Source organism: Camelus bactrianus, chromosome 3 (genome assembly GCF_048773025.1).
Source record: "Camelus bactrianus isolate YW-2024 breed Bactrian camel chromosome 3, ASM4877302v1, whole genome shotgun sequence".
Taxonomy (NCBI): domain Eukaryota; kingdom Metazoa; phylum Chordata; class Mammalia; order Artiodactyla; family Camelidae; genus Camelus; species Camelus bactrianus.
In genome coordinates, this window is record NC_133541.1 from 104403802 (window position 1) to 104421634 (window position 17833).

Below are 17833 nucleotides of genomic sequence, written 5' to 3' on the forward strand. Positions count from 1 at the left end.
TTCATGCCAAGAGGGCAGAGCTGAGTAGTTGCCAGAGAGCTCATGGCCCACAAAACCAAAACAGTTTGCTATCTAGCTTTTTATAGAAAAAGTATGCCTAAACTTGCTCTCGCTCTCTCTCTAGTATACCTGCTTATTTTGGAATAATCCATCTTTTTTATATGAGGTGTGTGTCCACCAGGAATTTTTCGAAGTGTTATGATTATAATGCATAATCCTATAAACTGTTCGGCTTTCTAACAGGAGGGACTCTTGTTTTGTTTTACTCACCACTGGAATCCTAGTGCCTTACACATTGCTGGCATATAGCAGGTGCTCAGTATTTGTTGTTGAATAAACATTCTAACACGAGTGCCAAGCCAGTAATTTCAAAATTCCAAAAGGGATTTGTCATCTAGCACAAACTAAACTGCCTTTTTCAGTGGTTTCAATTAAAAATATATATTTTAAAAAACTTTTTTTGCTGACCAAAATTCTCCCTGCACAAAAACCCCTACCAAATTTTACCTATGCAATGAAAAGAGAATTATATATTAAAAAACTTGGAATCCTTTTTCTCCTCAAATAAAGAATACGTTTAAAATATCGGTAAAATCGAAATGGCCTCAGCCTTTTACATCCGTTGCGCCACGTTTTAAAAATGACGATTATTGGAGTCCAGAGCATGGTTGTCAAGAAGCATTCTGCGTAATTTAAGCACAGCAGCCAAAAATACAAGCGTGTGTGCCGAGCAAGACGAGCGTGTGAGGGAAAAAAGTATAATTTTGCGTTCTGTGCAGTGTCGAACGTGAACGTATCTCACGTTGTGTTGCAGATTTACTACAGCTGAGTCATTTCGGGACACGAGTGTGTGTTTCCAGGAAAACCGCGAGGAAGGAACCGGGCTGAGGGGCTCGCCGGGTTCCCCCAGGCACTCCCAGCAGCAGACACCAGTATTCCGCGGCGGGCGGCGGCATGGTCAAAAAAAGCGCCGCGGCCCCTTTAAGCGCCACAGCACCTTCTCCAAGATACCATCTTGCACCAGGAGTTCACGTAAGCTCTCTACCTACCTTGATAGATCCCTCTTCCTTCACTGGGTACTACCGGCGGGCGGGGCGAACGAGCCTTTTCATTGGCTGCGCGCGCACGGCCCTCTCCTTTCTATTGGTCCTCGCGTCCGCCACTTGGCGCTGTCTCCCGCCCTCCTGAGCCGTCGTGCTAGGTTGAGTGAGGGCTCTTGGGTTAGTTCCTGTTAGGCCCCGGCTCGGGGAGTAGGTTGAAGTCTCCTAAGATGCCCGGTGGTCTAGGGCACTGGGAGCTGTGAGGAAGGCGTGAGGAGGCGGTGAGTGGCTCCCGGCGGCAGGCCCGAACAAGAGCGCGGCCGAGCCCGCCTTCCCTGCACCATGCTCATAGAGGATGTGGATGCCCTCAAGTCCTGGCTGGCCAAGTTACTGGAGCCGATGTGAGTGAGCCAGGCTGGGCCGGGGCCGGCGAACGTGGGCGTTGGGGGCCCGCCGGGGCGTAGGGGGAGGGGAAGAGGCGTGGGGGAGGGCGGAGCGGAGGGGCCGCCGTCCGGAGGTCCCGGCGTTGTCTTCTCTGTAGTACTATCACCATTGTGGGGGGTTGGGGGGACGGAGGGAGAGCAAGGGGCGTAGAGGCGATGTGGCTCTGGGACCGGGGTGGGGTGGGGAGCAAGGAGAGCGAGGGCTTTTTAAATAAAAATACTGGGGTGCTCAAAGGGGTAGCAGAAATAGTGAGGGAGTTTAAAATACTGCTATTTGAGAACTCAGAGGGAAAGCAGGGTTGTCGAGGGATTTTAAAATTTGAATATTGGGCTCTGGAAGGGAGTAGCAGGATATCGAGGGCTTTACAAACAATATTATTCCGGGGACTAAAAGATCTAGAAGCAGAGTATCGAGGACCTTTTAAAAACACCAAGAGAGAAAGAGAGAGTAGGGACATTGAGGGATTTATAGAGATTACTGGTGAGTTCTAAGGGTTCAAGAATATTTAATTGAAGTATGGGGTAGTTGAAAGGGATTTGTGGGTATTGAAGTGTTATAGGAATTATTGGGAAGCTGATAAGGATATTAAGGGATTTTGAAATATTGAGAAGTTGATGGTGTCAGGAGAACTGGTGGTTTTTGAATACCATTACAGGTTGAGAAAAAACTGAGATTTTGATTGGGGGGGTTGAGAAGGCTACCCTGGTATCTAGTAATATTATTAGAGGGCGGGCGGGAAGGGGTATACCGGCAGCATCTAGGGATTTTTAGATACAGATGTTGGAGTAATAAAAGGGGTAGTAGAAACAATGTTTGTAAATACTGGTAGGACAACTAAGGATATTGGGGTGTAGGATTTATTGGTGAGGGGCTGAAAAGAGAGGGGCTTCTTTATAAGAAGTATTTTGGGTAGTATTGTAGAAATATTGTTAGGACTCTTGAAAGGGATAGCAGAGGTATCAACTTTTTGTTGGCTTTGTAACCATTTTAAAGGGGTAGGATTGTGAAGTGTTTTCTTTGGGACACTGGGGTATAGATAGTCTCTGAAACATACCTCCTAAAGCAAAGAGAGGGAAGGCTGGTATGCGGATTGGGGAGAGGTGGTATCTTTGGCCCTCTTGGAAAAGAAGGCATGGGAAGGGAAGGGATCATTTCCTGCCCCCTCCCCCTTCTCATTTCTACTTCTTATTTATCCTTCTATTGGTGGTGAGGACTTTCTGGCTGAAAGAAAATGGGTAGGAGAAAAGATAGGAAGACTTAGATTCATTAGATCAGATCACTTTAGTGGAAGAATTGAGTTTTTGCAGAGGTGGAAATAAGGGGTATCTTGGGAGGCTGGAGATACCGTAAAATTGAGGGCTGTTGGGAAACAGCTATTTCTCTTTATGTATTCCCTTGTCCTCCTGAGAAATCTTAGTAACTAACATTTGTTGTTTTGCTATTTTGGTTTCTTGGGGTGGGATGGTAACACCTAGGAAGACTCAATCTGTAGTACAGTGTGTTAGCCTTGTGAAGAAGTTAAGATAGTTAAGGGAGACAGCATTAGGGGAATTTTGATGTCTGAAATGGTGTTTATTTGCATTCTGAGGATGAGTGTGTGAGTAGAGCACAGGTATGAATGAATGTACGCCAAGGGCTTCTGAGTTTTACATTAGTTATGGTCTGGTTTAAGTGAAAATGACTTCTGGACACATTTGAAAGTTTTGTAGAAGAGTATGGGCCTCTTTAATGTGGGTCATACTTTTTTTCTACAGTAGCAAGTTTGGAGCACAACGACGGAGATGGCTTGTGATGAAGGTGGGAAATGGTGAATCAGATTTAGTGAAATTGATCTTATATGGAAGAGGCTAAATATAGAAAAAGGTCTATTGAAACATTCTTTACTAAAAAGAAAAACCCATTCTTTACTTTTGTATTTTTAGTTTGTTGGTAGAGATCCTTTTGAAAAGTATTAAATGTATGTTTTATGTCTTAGGTAGAAAGTGATGTCTTAACATTATAGTTAATTGCCTTTTTTTTTTTAAGCTCCCTAAAGTGTTTTACTCTGGGCAATGTTTTTTTTTTTTTTTTTTTTTTTTTCCTTAATGTCAGTATTTAGTTTGGATGGGAACTTGAACCTCCTGAGAATGTCTTCACTAGGCTTTTTTGGCTATTTATACTGATTTTATTCATAGGTATTCTGTAATTTTCATTGGTAAAAGTTATCTTTCAAAATGATTGAGTTTAGTTTCCCCATTTGTTTTGAGTTACATAATCAAAGCACATCATGCTTCTTTTCTCTTTTAAAAATGTTACTTTTTTAAGGTTTAAAAAGCCTAAAATCACTACTTAGGCTTTAATAATATATAGGTGACTTTCCTAGAACTACAAAATTAAAAAACTTATTTTTAACTCACATAAGTAATGATTTGGAATGAAAATGTTAATAAATAGTAAATACAAATACAGATGTCACATATATTTTCATTCTTAGTATGTTGTCATGGGAGATTATTTTTTGTTTAGACATCCTAAAATGTAATAAATGATACACTAAAGTGGGTTGTATTTGTAAATTTACTTTTTGCATATTCTGGATTCAAGAAAATTTTCATGGCAGATTGGCATGTTGTTACAACATAGCATTTCAGAGCAGTTGTTAGGTTTTCAGATAATGTAGTTGCAGTAGATATGTTGGAATCATACTGTGGCTGTGTACATGGTTTCCTGTTGTGCTTTCTTACTTAGTTTAATTTATAGTTAACTACATTTATGAAAGTTTAATGCTTAGGGATTTTTTTTTAAAGTGTGGTCTATCTTGTCACTAGTGAAACGCATGTGACAGGGTGGTACAAAACCAATCCAGTTTGTATGTGATTATTTCCTATAGACAAATTAGAAATACCCTGTGCTGTTAGAGCTTATCTGTTACCTTCCACTCCTTTTTATCTATTACTTTTACTAGAGGAAGGACAGAAGGAGGGAGACTGGAAGAAATGACTCCTTAACTGGCTGTGAAAAACCCAGAACCATTTTTTTAGTAGTGCAGTAAAGGGGAGAGATACCATCTTAGTCAAGGAGTTTATAATTCTTTCTTCTGCTGTGTGAATGGACTGAACTCAAAGATCTTGTTTGGGCTCCTCATCATTTTTCACTTTCAAAAATGGAGATAGCCTAGTCATGGAGACTGTGTAGGGATTATGTGTAAGTAGGCCATGTCGTGGTTTCTTTCTGTTAGAAATAATTGCTCATTTTAAGTGTTTGAACTCCTTAAGAGTAAGGTTCTAAATAAACCGAGGGTATAAATCAACCACTGGAGATTTGTTCAACTTTAGAAAAAGTTCAGGCAGGCATTTTTCAATAACAAACATACATTTCTACCAAAAAATGTTTTCAATGAGGACTGTTTGAAGTTACTTATGTATGTTAAATATGTACAAGCATACCTAATTCACTGCTGCTTGTTAGGTTTACTGTAGAAATTTGTCTTGTGGTCATTTTGCAGTGTATACAAATATCAAATCACTGTGTTGTGCACCAGGAACTAACATAGTGTTGTAGGTCAGTTTTACTTCAAAAACAAACAAACAAACTTATAGGAAGAAATCAGATTTGTGGTTACAAGAGGAGTAGAAGGAGGAAGTAGAGGAAGGGGAATTGGATGAAAATAGTCAAAAGGTACATACTTCCAGGCATAAGATATGTAAGTACTAGAGATGGAATGTGAAGCATATTAATATAATTAACATTGCTGTGTGTCAAATATGAAAGTTGAGAATAAATCCTAACAGTTCCCATTACAAGGAAAAAAATATTTTTTCTTTTATTTTGTATCTACGTGAGATGATGAATGTTCACTAAACTTATTGTGGTAATCATTTCATGATGTATGTAAGTCGAATCATTATACTGTACACTTCAAATTTACGCAGTTCTGTATGTCAGTTATATCTCAGTAAAACTGGAAGATAAAAGCTATGAATAACAAAAAATTTTGTCTTGGTACATGTTTTAAAAAGAGTGATGGTTTGTAATACTTTTTAGACAGTTGCATCTATCTATCACCTGTCTGTTCTAGTAGAGCATCATTATGTGACAAAGGGCATTTAGTTTCTAGTTTTCTGTCTGTCTCTGATTCACTGTGTGACTTTGGAGAGATTGCCTAACCTTTCTGTATTAAGCAGAGTTAATTATATTAGCCTTTTACCTACCTCATGAATATGATATGAGTATTAATGTTACAGACTAAAAAGTGCTTTGTGTACCTCAGAATCATTAAATATGCATGAAATTTTATGGTTTTTGAAATATGAAAATATATTCAACTCTTTTTGCAAAAATGTTTTTCTTTTTAATATTAAGCACTGCTGCCCCTTACAGAATATCAGTCTAGCGCATGACAGAGCTAGGTTCTCATTGCAGGCCCTAAAGGTAAGAACAGGAATTGCTAGTGAGAGCCCTGGATGTGCAGTTTCTGTGAGTTCAGGCCTTAATAAGGTCTTTGTAAAAAATGCGCTAGAAGATTGAGTGTGTCATTTCTGAGTATCGTGGGAAAGGCAGCAATAAGGTTCATTGACTAGATCATTTCATTGGTTCATTGGTCAGGGGGTGTATACTTTGAACTCTGAAGTTTACATGCTGCTTATAAGTTTGCAATCCTTATCAAGTTAACTCTGACTAGTAATCTCTGCAGTTGCTCAAATGGGAAGAAAAATCACCACATAGCAGCTGTTAGGCTTGACCTCCTTGATAAATAAACTACTAGGGTAAAACGAGTATTTTGGAGGTATGTTCTAAAGACTGAGAAGTACTGATGATTTACAAAGTGGCTTACAATTTACTTACTGGCTTTGAAGAATTAGTGTGCCTCTAAAGTCCTGTGGGACTTTTTAAGGAGAAAAGTCCTGTTCATAGAAAATTCACTGTTTCATAGAAAAGGTCTTATTTTGACCAAAAGACTTCTCGGCAAGTTTTAGTATACTAAGTCAAGCCATATTTGTTCTTATGTCCTTTGGTCTGCCTCTTAAATATGTCTGACTTCATTCTCCCTGGCTCAACTGCTATAGGCTAGAAGCCAGAAGTTGCTTTTATAGCCTCATGTTTCCTACTGCTGTCTTGTCTCATCCTCTCACAGTGTTGTTACTTCATTATTAATCTTTTTTTTTAACCATTTGATATTCTGTACTATAATTATTTGTTTTCATTTCCATCTCTTGGCCATGTGACTGCAGAGCAAGGTCTGTCTTCCTCAAAGTAGTTCCAATTATTCAGCAAGATGCTTGGCATTTAGTTAACATTTAGTAAATGATTAAATGAATCAGTGTCCTCATATGTGTATTTAGGTTGGTCACAATTAGAAAAAGTAAGTTTTTTTTTTTAAAATAGTCTAATTTTCTGGCTATCCTTAGCTGGTGGCTACTGTGCTAGGAGCCACAGTCCAGATATCACAATGGTATTTGCAACTGAGAGACCTATCTGTATGTTCCCTGGCCCTAAACCACTCTAGGGGTCTTTTCTTCCACATTGTATTCATTCATGAAAGTCCCTAACTAATTAAGGGAAGATGAAAGCCTTCATTTGAAAAGAAGTAGAAGTACCAGTATTTGTATATCTTAATATGAGTTAACATCTTCTTAGAAATTAAGAGTTACTTACCTATACTCTTTGATAAAATCAACTCAAATTGTATTTTTTCAGTACTGTCTTATCAAAGGAATATTCTAAACAAAGATCTGAGTCAGACTTGTTTTTTTATTTCTTTTTTATAAAGTAAAAGTGAAAGAATTATTGCATTACAGAAAATGTGGAAAGAATAAAATTATTTGTGTATATTTATTTCTAGTTTCCTTCTGTATATGAACTTTCATGTAGCTATAATCAGACTCAAATATAAAATTTTTTATCTTGATTTCTCCAGTTGACATTATATCAGAAGCATTTTCATATTTGTGTATTGTTTTTATAAGCATCACTTTGGATGCCTAATGTTTTGTAATCATTCAGCAGTAAGAGTGTTTACCTATTTTTAACAGACTTTTTCTGTTAAAAGTAATTCTGTTTTTATATAATACACAAACACGGAAATGTATGTATGGTGTCTCTTAGGTACCCAAAGTATTTTGTATATTTGGATTTATTTCCTGAGACTAGTTTCCCATAAGTACAACTACTAGTCAAAGAATATGAACATTTTTAATGGCTGTTGATACACATTAGGATCAGGTTTTTTTTCCCCTGTGGTCCAATAGCATATTCATTAGTTGTCTTTCCTGTGAAACAAAAATCACAGTGAGGTAGAACTTAAAACGGCCCATATTCAGAAACATATAGATTTTTCTGAAAATGGAAAAGATTTAAGTAGTCTTGGCTATTTCCTAAAACAAATACACTGTAATGGATTTCTAGTGGTGTTTCTTGGCATAGGGCCTAAGGTGAGGGAGGACCTTTACTCTTTGGTCTTGGAATTAGGTATATGCCTGAATTCTGTAAAGCTTAGGTGCTAGCTTAGCAGATGTCATATACCTGCAATGGAGAGTTCATTAAAGAAGAAAAAGATAAATTTGAGATTTTTGCAAATAAGACATTTTTTAAGGCAATATGACTATTAACTTCCCCTGATAACAATTCATTCTAATTGATGTTTTTTTAATTAAAGATAATTGGAACATAATACAAGATGTGAATTTTAGGGAATCCTCATTTGTAACTTCCATTAAACGTTAGGGAATTTCTTCTGTTGGGTCTTTATTTTAACTGAAAGGTGATTATTGATTGACATTTAGAACATTAATTTGTTGTGCAGATAAACATTAGGAAAATGTGTGTGCTATGATAGATTTTACTTGAGTGGAATTGCAGCTGAGTTTTAGTTCCTCAGGTGTGCTATCTGCCTGATCTTGACTGGATCACTTAATTTTTTACATACTTATAAATTTAAGTATCTATAAAATGAGTAACAACTCATTGATTATGCTGTTAAGACCTTTTAAAGGCTATAGCAGAGTAGTATTTTCAGGTGGATGCTATTACCTTTTCTAATCCCTTTGTTATAATAGAAGCCCCTTTTTTGTCTAGAAACGTGTGTGTTTGACATCGCTATGGATCCAAAATTTTAAAATCTTTCATTCCAAAATATACTTGTCCCTGTAGTTAAGCAGAAACGAATTTCCATAAGCTGTAGTTACAAATAAAGAGCTAAAAGATTTTACTCTCTTTGGGTACTGCTTTTTTGTGTAAGAAAAGTAGGAAGTGGCCCTGCATTTGTCTTATAATCTATCAAGGGTCTTCAGTAGTCATACTCAGATTTTTGTGACACACTTCTGGAAGTCTTGTTGGGCTACTGTTAGTATTGGTACTATAGCTGCTATAGTATTGTAATTGTCAGTTTTTAAAGATTATATGGTATGGGGTGATGAAAGAATAAATAAGAGCAATCATAAAGGTAAAGAAAATTACAGCATGTGTATGTTCATGTATAAATGAAAAATTGTGCTCTACACTGAAATTTGACACAACATTGTAAAATGACTATAACTCAATAAAAAATGTTATTTAAAAAAAAAAAGAAAATTACAGCATAAAATGCCCCTATGTATTTAAGTTTCACCGTTCAATTGGTGTGACTCATTATTTCAGATGGGCAATTTCCTTCATAGTGCACTTTATGGATACATATTAGGAGCTTTTATGTTTAAATTGTTCCTTTCCTTTGGCTGTAAACATGCTTTTGTATTTGGTGCAGAATTCTAACTATCAGTTATTAACAGTCAGTTGTTCACTCACCTTAAACAAATATTTGGAACCTGTGATCACTCTCTTCTCTTGTGTGCAGTCTTTTTCTGTTACCTTCTTGTAACTATTCATCTTGAGTTTTACCACTATCACATCAAAATGTATTTCATCAGAAGCAGCCTAACTCTACATTTGTGTTTCAGAGTCTGAATGCTAAATATGTGTATAAGATATCTGGGTTTGTTTAACCCGTCTCATTTATCCAGTAATCTGAGTTTTGCCTGTTTCTCATTAGAAACCTCATATCCTTATGCAGCGTTAACACCTGTCAGGTCATGAGACTCTGTGGAGGTTCTCATAACACCAGAGAAAATAACGTTGCTTCTTTTCTGCCATTCGTACTTGTTTTAAAAAATACCTAGAATATCTTCCTTATTCAGGATCTGAGCTTTCTAAGTAAGGGTAGAAATGTAATTTTTTTCCCCTCTCTCCATTTGAATGTTGATTAGAAGTATACTGATCAAATATCTTATTGTTCTCAAGAGTGAAATTAAGTCTACTTACCTGTTTTTATTTTAAGGTGTTTATGGAAGAGCAAAGGTAGGCATGGCATGGGTCATATTTTTTGAAAGTGGAAATGCTATATATCCATTTTAGAATTTAGCAGTTAGACTTACTAAGGTAATCTGTTCATAATTCTTCAAAATGTAATATTTTTTATTTAAGAAAAATCCCAGCTTGCTTTAATTAATATGTAACTCTTCTTTTTTATACTTAAGCTCTTTCCTAGGGCACTTTGACCCTTTCCCATCACCTTTTTTTTTTTTTTTTTTTTTTTGAGTTTTGTAAAACTGAGAATTTGGTGCATTAAAGTAGAAAGGAAAGGAGGTAAGGGTGTTGGTGCTTGGTTTTTCTTTTGTATACTAATCTCATAAAATTATTAGAAATGTGATTGATGCTCTTGAGCTGAAACTTTTTAACTTTCTGGTTGATTTTGGAGGCCTAAGGATTATAGAATAAGATTACTTAAATTTGAATAGTGTCTTATAGGGATATGATCACTTTGCTTGCATAATGATTTTATTTACTGTCATTCTGATTTTTTTCATTTTACCTTTACAACGATGCTGTGAAGCCACGAAGGATATGTGTTATTTAAATGTACATTTATGAGAAAACTAGCATATAAATATATAAGTGTGTATGTATACTTATTTATTTTTGCAACATGAAAATGTTCTATTTCATGTAATATAGATAAAATGTTAATTCTGATAGATTACTGTATGTCAGGAATTGGCAACTCAAGGATCATGTGCTGCCCTGGCATAGGAGATAATTTTGAATGCCAAAGTCAGGTTACTACTGACTAGGAAAAAAGTGATGTAGATAAAAGTTATCTCTGCTGCCCTTTCCACTTCTCTTGTCCTTTCTGTTCTAACTCCCAGATCTTTTCTTTATTGCTTATAGCTACTAAAGTGTTTGCTGATAAAATCTGAGGTGCCATACTTCTTGCATTCTCACTTTTTAGAAATATCCTTAAATTACTCACTGAGAAGATTAGCAGTGGAAATTGATTGCCATTTTTAGATGCTGGTGCTTGGAGTTATAAGGAATGGGGAAAGCTGTCCCATCCCTTCCCCTGCTTCTTCCTCAGTGAACACATGGAACAGATAGTTCCTGTTTCTACAGGCATGGAAGTCAAGCTGCAACTTAAGGGTCTGTTGTCACCCTTTCCCTATTACGAGAGCAAATGTAGATTTGGTCCAAAATGCTGGGTATAATTAGAACACTGAAAATAGGAGACAAACTATTTTATAAAAATAAGCAGAAAAGGAAAATCTTACTTGTAACTTGTATATGCTGTTTGTTACAATAGTTGCCTGTGCTTGCAGCCACTTTTTAAAATAAAGTTTTTGACTTTAAGCTTTGCAAAATAGAGGTGACTTCACTAATGACACCAGTGTTTGAAAAAAATGTGTAAAATTTTTTATTTTCTCTTTGTCTAACTAGATGTGATGCTGACCCTTCAGCCTTAGCCAACTATGTTGTAGCACTGGTCAAGAAGGACAAACCTGAGAAAGAATTGAAAGCCTTTTGTGCCGATCAACTTGACGTATTTTTACAAAAAGGTAATTATTATAGGTCTTCAACCAACTATTTAAGTAAAGATTTTAAATTTAAAACTTCCTGATAAAATCTTGAAGATATAAGCTTAATGGGAAAGAAACTGGTCAGGGTTCTTTAAATAGTTGAATATACCTATTCATGCTTAATTATTTATTATATATTTTAACAAAACTTTTTTTCCCCTTTCCTTCTCTGCTTCTCTCTTATATTGAGGCGGTGGTAGCTAATGCTTTTTAGGAGAATGGGTCCTTTGGGGTTTGTGGTGGAGCCTAGTTGATGGTTGAGGAGTAACAATTTAAGGATAATGAAGCTGCTTATTCTTACTGTTTATTAGGAAAATGAAGCTCTTTTTCTCCTTCTTGGCTGGGGCTTCTTTATATCCACGAAGAAATGGGCATAACCTTCTTCTCTTTGTACCTTTAACTTCCATCTACTTACCAGAGTCTTGTCCATTGTCTGCAGAGCTTCCTGAGGGCCTCCCTACTGCTTCTCTGCCTCATCTCCTACTGCTCCCCACTTGTTCCATTCTAGCCACACTGACCACCTTGCTGTTTTCTTAGCATGGCAAACATGTTCCCAGCTCAGGCTTTTGAACTCTTTGTACCCTTGCTTAAAACATGGTTTCTTCCCTTATGGTTTCTGGTCTCTTCTCAAATGTCATCATCTCACAGTGGTTTCCCCTGAGCACCCTACATACGATATAGTGCACTCTCTGCCCCTAGCCACTCTCTCCTCATCCCAGCCTTGCTTTACTTATTTTTTTCATGGTACTTGTTACTCTCTGTCATGTTCTGTTTTCATTTGCCTGTGTGTGTGTTTGTATGTGTGTGTGACCCCACCCCTGTCTTTCCCTTTGTTGAGAGTGGAGACTCAGAACCTACAGACTTGGCACATAGAAGATACTCAGTAAATATTGTTGAATGGACCAACAGAATGTGGATAATGCATACTTACTGATTGATCTAGCTGTTGGTAATGAGAAGATATGCATTAAATCATGTATCTACTGAGCAAGAAAAGACAGTAAATATGAATTTTCAACCTAAAACACAGGATTACATATTTTTTGTGCATTTTTGTATGCATTTCTAACACTTTTTTGTACCAAAAAAATCTAATACTTACAGAATTCTTCCCCAGAAGTATTGTCTTTTCTAAATGTATTGATTTATATTACTTAGTTTGAATTAGAGATGTCATGATATATGTCTTTTAAAAAGACAAAACATGTGCAAAAGTAATGCGTGTTTTAAGAAATGTTTTAGAAATACAGAAACATGTGAAGAAAATCTTTTAATCATAAAGGCTTTTGAATGGTTTGATTAATTAGCCTTAAAGTTATGTATGACAGTTAATAAGAGCTTACTGTTGTATAATCATGGAAAATGCTTACTGCACAAATTAACAGCGTAGAAAGTTTATGAAAAGATGCTTTTCTGAAGAAAAATTAATTTGACATTTTAGAAATAGCTATTATATAAAATGTTTATTAATTGCATTATAAGCAGAGTCTGTGTTGTACTCTTAATGTGCTCTTTATCTGTTCCTGAAGGGTAGGACCAGTGAGAGTTACTTGAATTTGGTTTGAATAACATAATATAAATACTTTTACATTTAATTTTTAATAAATTCATCTGGTTCTCCCCCATTCAATTAGTCTGAAAAAGTTGCTAAATAGACCAGCCTTTAAGTAAAACACACAAAAAAATTTTCATGTCATTCTTACGTCAAAATTTATTTTTCAACTGATTTAGAAATATTTTTAATTAAAATTTTTAGCAAGCAGTACATTTAATCTAACAATATGAAGGTATACCGTTAAAAGTCTCTCACCTCGCCTGCTCCCTTCCTGCCTCCAGCACACAACTTTGTCGTCTTTGTGTGCTTTCAGAGTTTTTTATGCAAATATAAATAGATACAAATATTTAATCTTGTATCTTTGAGGTTTGATATTATCAGTACTCATTCTGTGTGTTCTGTTGTACAGTTGTCACATAATTTATTTAAGTAATCTCTTATTCATGGAAATTTGGATTGTATCCAATCTTGTACTGTTATGTACTCAAACAGTCTTGCGTGTATATCATTTTGTATACGTGCAAGTGTGTTCAAAGGATCTTAAAACCCAGAAGTGGGATTCTCCCCGACTAGAGTCATTTCATACACTGCTGGTGGAACTAAAAATGTCTCTCTTTCCTCACCTTTGCCAGTAGAGTATTTTGTCAAACTTCTGGTTTTTGTTGGTGCAACAATTAAATACTATTTCTTCTCTTTAGAAACTTCAGGTTTTGTGGATAAACTATTTGAAAGTCTCTATACTAAGAACTACCTTCCACCTTTGGAACCAGTTAAACCTGAGCCAAAACCACCAGTCCAAGAAAAAGAAGAAATTAAAGAAGAGGTAACGCAAAGTTTCCTTTTGCTTTTAGGGGCTTCTTAGATCCTATTACCAGTATCATTCTTAGTTGGAAGTTGACCTCTTTAGAAGTTATCTCTTGATTGAAGTTTCTGGGTTTTGGGCATGATGTAGATTCTTGATCAGGGCTTCTTAGTTCCTCGGACTTGAGGAGTTGAAAGAATTTCAGATAGCTTGTTTAGTGTTTCAAGAAGTATTTTAATAACATTGAGTTCAAGGAAATCTTATCTAGTGACTTTCAGAGAAAGAAAAGTTGGTTAAATATAGAGGCTTGACTAAAAGGAAAGCATTAATGAAACCTCAAGAGAAATCATTAAGTAACACATTTTCATATTAATAGAGAAACCATTTCTTCTTTTTTAACCAGTTTTTAAAATAGTTAATATGACTGTAAACATCACTCTCAACATAGGAAGGAAAAGGAAAAAGAATGTTTTTACAATGTTAAAGTATAAAAACGTGATTTAGTCTAATTGTTTGAACCGAGGAGGAAATTTTAAGAGTTTATTTGTAATTGTATTTATGTATAGACAACAGTATTTAGTATTACATGATTAGAATATGGGCTTTAAAATCAGGCTGCATAAGTTAAAGTAGTAGCTTTAAAGTAAGTTGCTTAACTTCTTTGTTTCATTTTCACATCAGCAAAATGATGATCATAGTAGTAATCTATGATTTATCTCATTGAAGGTTAAATGAGATTTTTCATACACACACATCCTAGTCCAGTGCCTGGCACGTAAATGTTGATTATTATACAAAAATATTTTCCAATTTTTGTTTTCTTATAATTATTTAATAAATTTTTTATTTGGGTATCATTTTAAAATTTATAGAAAAATTACAAGAATAGTACCCCAGATATGTTATACCATGTACCTGGATTCATCTATTGAAAATTTGCCCTATTTGCTCTCCTTATATATCTGCACTGAGAACTTTTTTTTTTCTGAATCATTTGGGGATAAGTTGGATAAATCATGACTCTGGACTCCTAAATACTCTGTGTATTTCATATGAATAAGGATATTCTCTTAGATAGCTTGAGTACCATTATCAGTTTCTATAAATTTAACATCGATAAAACACTTTAAATTACTGTCTATTTTCCAGTTTTGTCAATTAACCCAACATTGTCCCTTTTTTATAGCATGTTTTTTTTTCTCTCCAGTACACGATTCATTCTAAAGATCACATACTGCATTTAATTGTCCTTTCTGATACGTTTTAAAATGCTAGCCTGATTGAACTGATCCAACATTAAAGAAAACAAAATGTAGCTATACTTAATTCAAATCAATTGAGATTACTATCACTTTTTTGTTTTTGCTCATGCCCTCTAATTGTCTCATAAAGTCTTTTTAAAGTACAAGGGGATTCCAGTATGTTTCAAGTAATGGAAATAGGAAGAAACTTTTCTTCCATACCTGATAGTGTATAATTTTTGGTCTACAGTATAGGTTAAATCTCTTTATAATATAAGTTAAAATTTTTGTAGCACATGTCCTTTTTCACAGTCATTGAAGTTCAGTGAAATAGAAGTGTCTGAAAGACAACTCATTTGAATATAAGAAGAAAATTGCATTATCTTGAGTTTTGAAAGAACAGTTAAAAAACCCCAAATTGTTGCACTATTTCATTTTGTATCTTTCTAGTAAATCCTAATTTTGAAAATTACAAAAAATGGATTTCAACTTCTATGTATAAGTACCCTACATGATGCTGTCTGGCATTTTCTGCATTTTTTTAAGCTTTTGTACATAACTTAATTGTTATTACTAACAAATAATAGCTCATAATAGTGTATAAATATAGTCGTTTATAGTAATTGTTGGCGAACATCAAAGGAAAGGGATTTCAGGTAGCACTACCTTTGGCTAATTGTCTGTTTTTCTCACCTGTGCTCAGTTAATGCTGTTGCTCTGAGCAGGGGACAGAGGAGCAAATCTGAGGACTAGCCATTTAAAACTTTTTTCCTTGGTTCCCAGTTGCATTGTACCATCAGTTTTACAATAAGACTATTATTGGTCACACAGGGAACCAGGTGAGAGAATTTGGATCATTGACACAACTCATCCTGGTGCTAGAAAAGCACTTGATATACATGATTTTTTCCCCTCCCCCTTGTGCCATGATTTATGAAGTACAATGTGCTCTATCTATAGCTGGAAAATTACTTCTGAATTTGCTGTCATTAAACCCTTTACCCTGTGTGTCTGAGTTCATGAACATGCAAAGAATAATCCATGAAGGTAATAGATCTTTGATGTTATAATACCTTATTCACACTATGCCACAGTCATCTGAAATGTTAGAAGGCAGTTTTTCTTAGTCTAATACATGGATTTATGACTGGAAATATGAGAGCCTCTGGCACAGTTCCCCCCCCCCTTTGGTTTTTCTGAAAATATTTTTATTTCATTCCAATTAAACAAATACCTGTTGTAGAGAATTTTCATTGTACATCAAAAGGAGACAGAATAATGCAGTGAATTCTTCCCATGTATTCATCACCCAGCTCCAGCGACTCATCAACCCATGGTCAATCCTGCCCCATCTGTGTATTTATTTAGTATACTTTTATATCTAAAATGTTCCAGTGAGATGAACGCTCTCAGACATGTGTAGCCATGATAGACCAAGATAATAAATAATTAAAACTTCTTAAATAGTGTGTAATGATCAAACTTCTAGAAGAGGGTGTGAGGTAGAAAAATTGAAATCAGGGCAATATAGAAGAAAAACTTTTAAAATTAGCATACTTGGTCATAATCTGATTCTAGAAAGAAATCTTTTCATATTCTTAGAATAGTAGGATCAAAGTAGGTAAGAGGTTTTGGAGTATGAAGTCTGCGTGTATACTTCATATTAGTTCAAGAAAAATAAAAAGCAATTTAGTGCCGTGTAACTCATTTCAGAATGAAAGTTAAATTGTGGAGAAAATTACCCTTGCCACAGGAAATTCTAGAAAATTGATTTAAAATAGAAAAGAATACAGATTATTTTTGTTTAACAGGGTATAGCTCAGTGGTAGAGTGCATGCTTAGCATGCATGGGGTCCTGAGTTCAATCCCCAGTACCTCCATTAAAATAAATAAATAAACCTAATCCCCACCGAAAAGGTTTTTATTATGAAAATGTCTGAAAGAAGCCAAAGTAATATAATGAGCCCCTGTGAAGTCCTCATTTCAACTTCAATAATTATAGATCCATGGACAGTTTTTTTTTTTCCTGTATCTTCAACCACTTCCCATCCTCTTAAATTATTTTGAAACAAATTCCAGATATGATGTCATTCATCTGTAAATACTTAGTAGATATTTCTAAATGGTTCTGTTTCCAAATTTTTTATCATATATAGAAATAATAACTCCTTAATATCATCAGATACCCAATCAGTGTTTAAATTTCTAACTGTTCATAAACGTCCATTTCCCTGCGGTGCCCCACCCCGTTTGTTTGAATCACGATTTAAATAATCAAGTTGGTTGAGATGTCTCACTTTTTTTCTTTTTTTTTTTAAATTTTCTCTCCCTTATTCCTGATTCCCTCTTTCTTACTGCTTCTCATTTCCCTCTCCCCAGGGTAACTATTCTTCTAATACCATGTACTGTTTTTTCCATTTTATGTAACAGGAATCGTATAATCTTTTTTTTTAAATCCGTACAAATCAAGCATTTTATTTAGTTATAGAGCAAGGACGCACTCATTCTCCACTTAAATATCATATTTGAGATTTAAAATCACGTTTGGCAGTGTACCACAGGATGCTAAATAAGACTTCACTCATACTGCTTTTGATTTCTTGATATCTTGTTATGTTTTCCATCACCCATTGGAATCATGAGTTGAGCTCCCTTAACCTATACTGATGCTTCCTGGATGTAAAAGTCACACAATCTTTTGTCTAGCTTCTTTAACTCATTATTATATGAGATTCATCTGTATTATGCATGCCCTTTGATTTTTTTTAAACAGCTTATTGAGATGTAATTCATCCACCTTACAATTCACCTATTTAAAGTGTACAAATGCAGTGCTTTTTGTATTCAGAGTTGTGCAGCCATCACCACAATCTGTTTTAGAACATTTT

General features: G+C 35.3%; 1 protein-coding gene across 2 annotated transcripts in view; it reads left to right on the top strand.

The window, feature by feature from the left end:
* Window positions 1-1224: 1224 nt before the first annotated feature.
* RBM27 (RNA binding motif protein 27) overlaps window positions 1225-17833 on the top strand; it is a 57647-nt gene continuing 41038 nt past the window's right edge. For both annotated transcript variants that reach the window (XM_074360876.1, XM_074360877.1), the window contains exons 1-3: window positions 1225-1441; window positions 11208-11326; window positions 13601-13725. In XM_074360876.1, coding sequence (XP_074216977.1) covers window positions 1383-1441; window positions 11208-11326; window positions 13601-13725 — 303 coding nt within the window. In that variant the 5' untranslated portion in view covers window positions 1225-1382. The remainder of the gene's footprint in view (window positions 1442-11207; window positions 11327-13600; window positions 13726-17833) is intronic.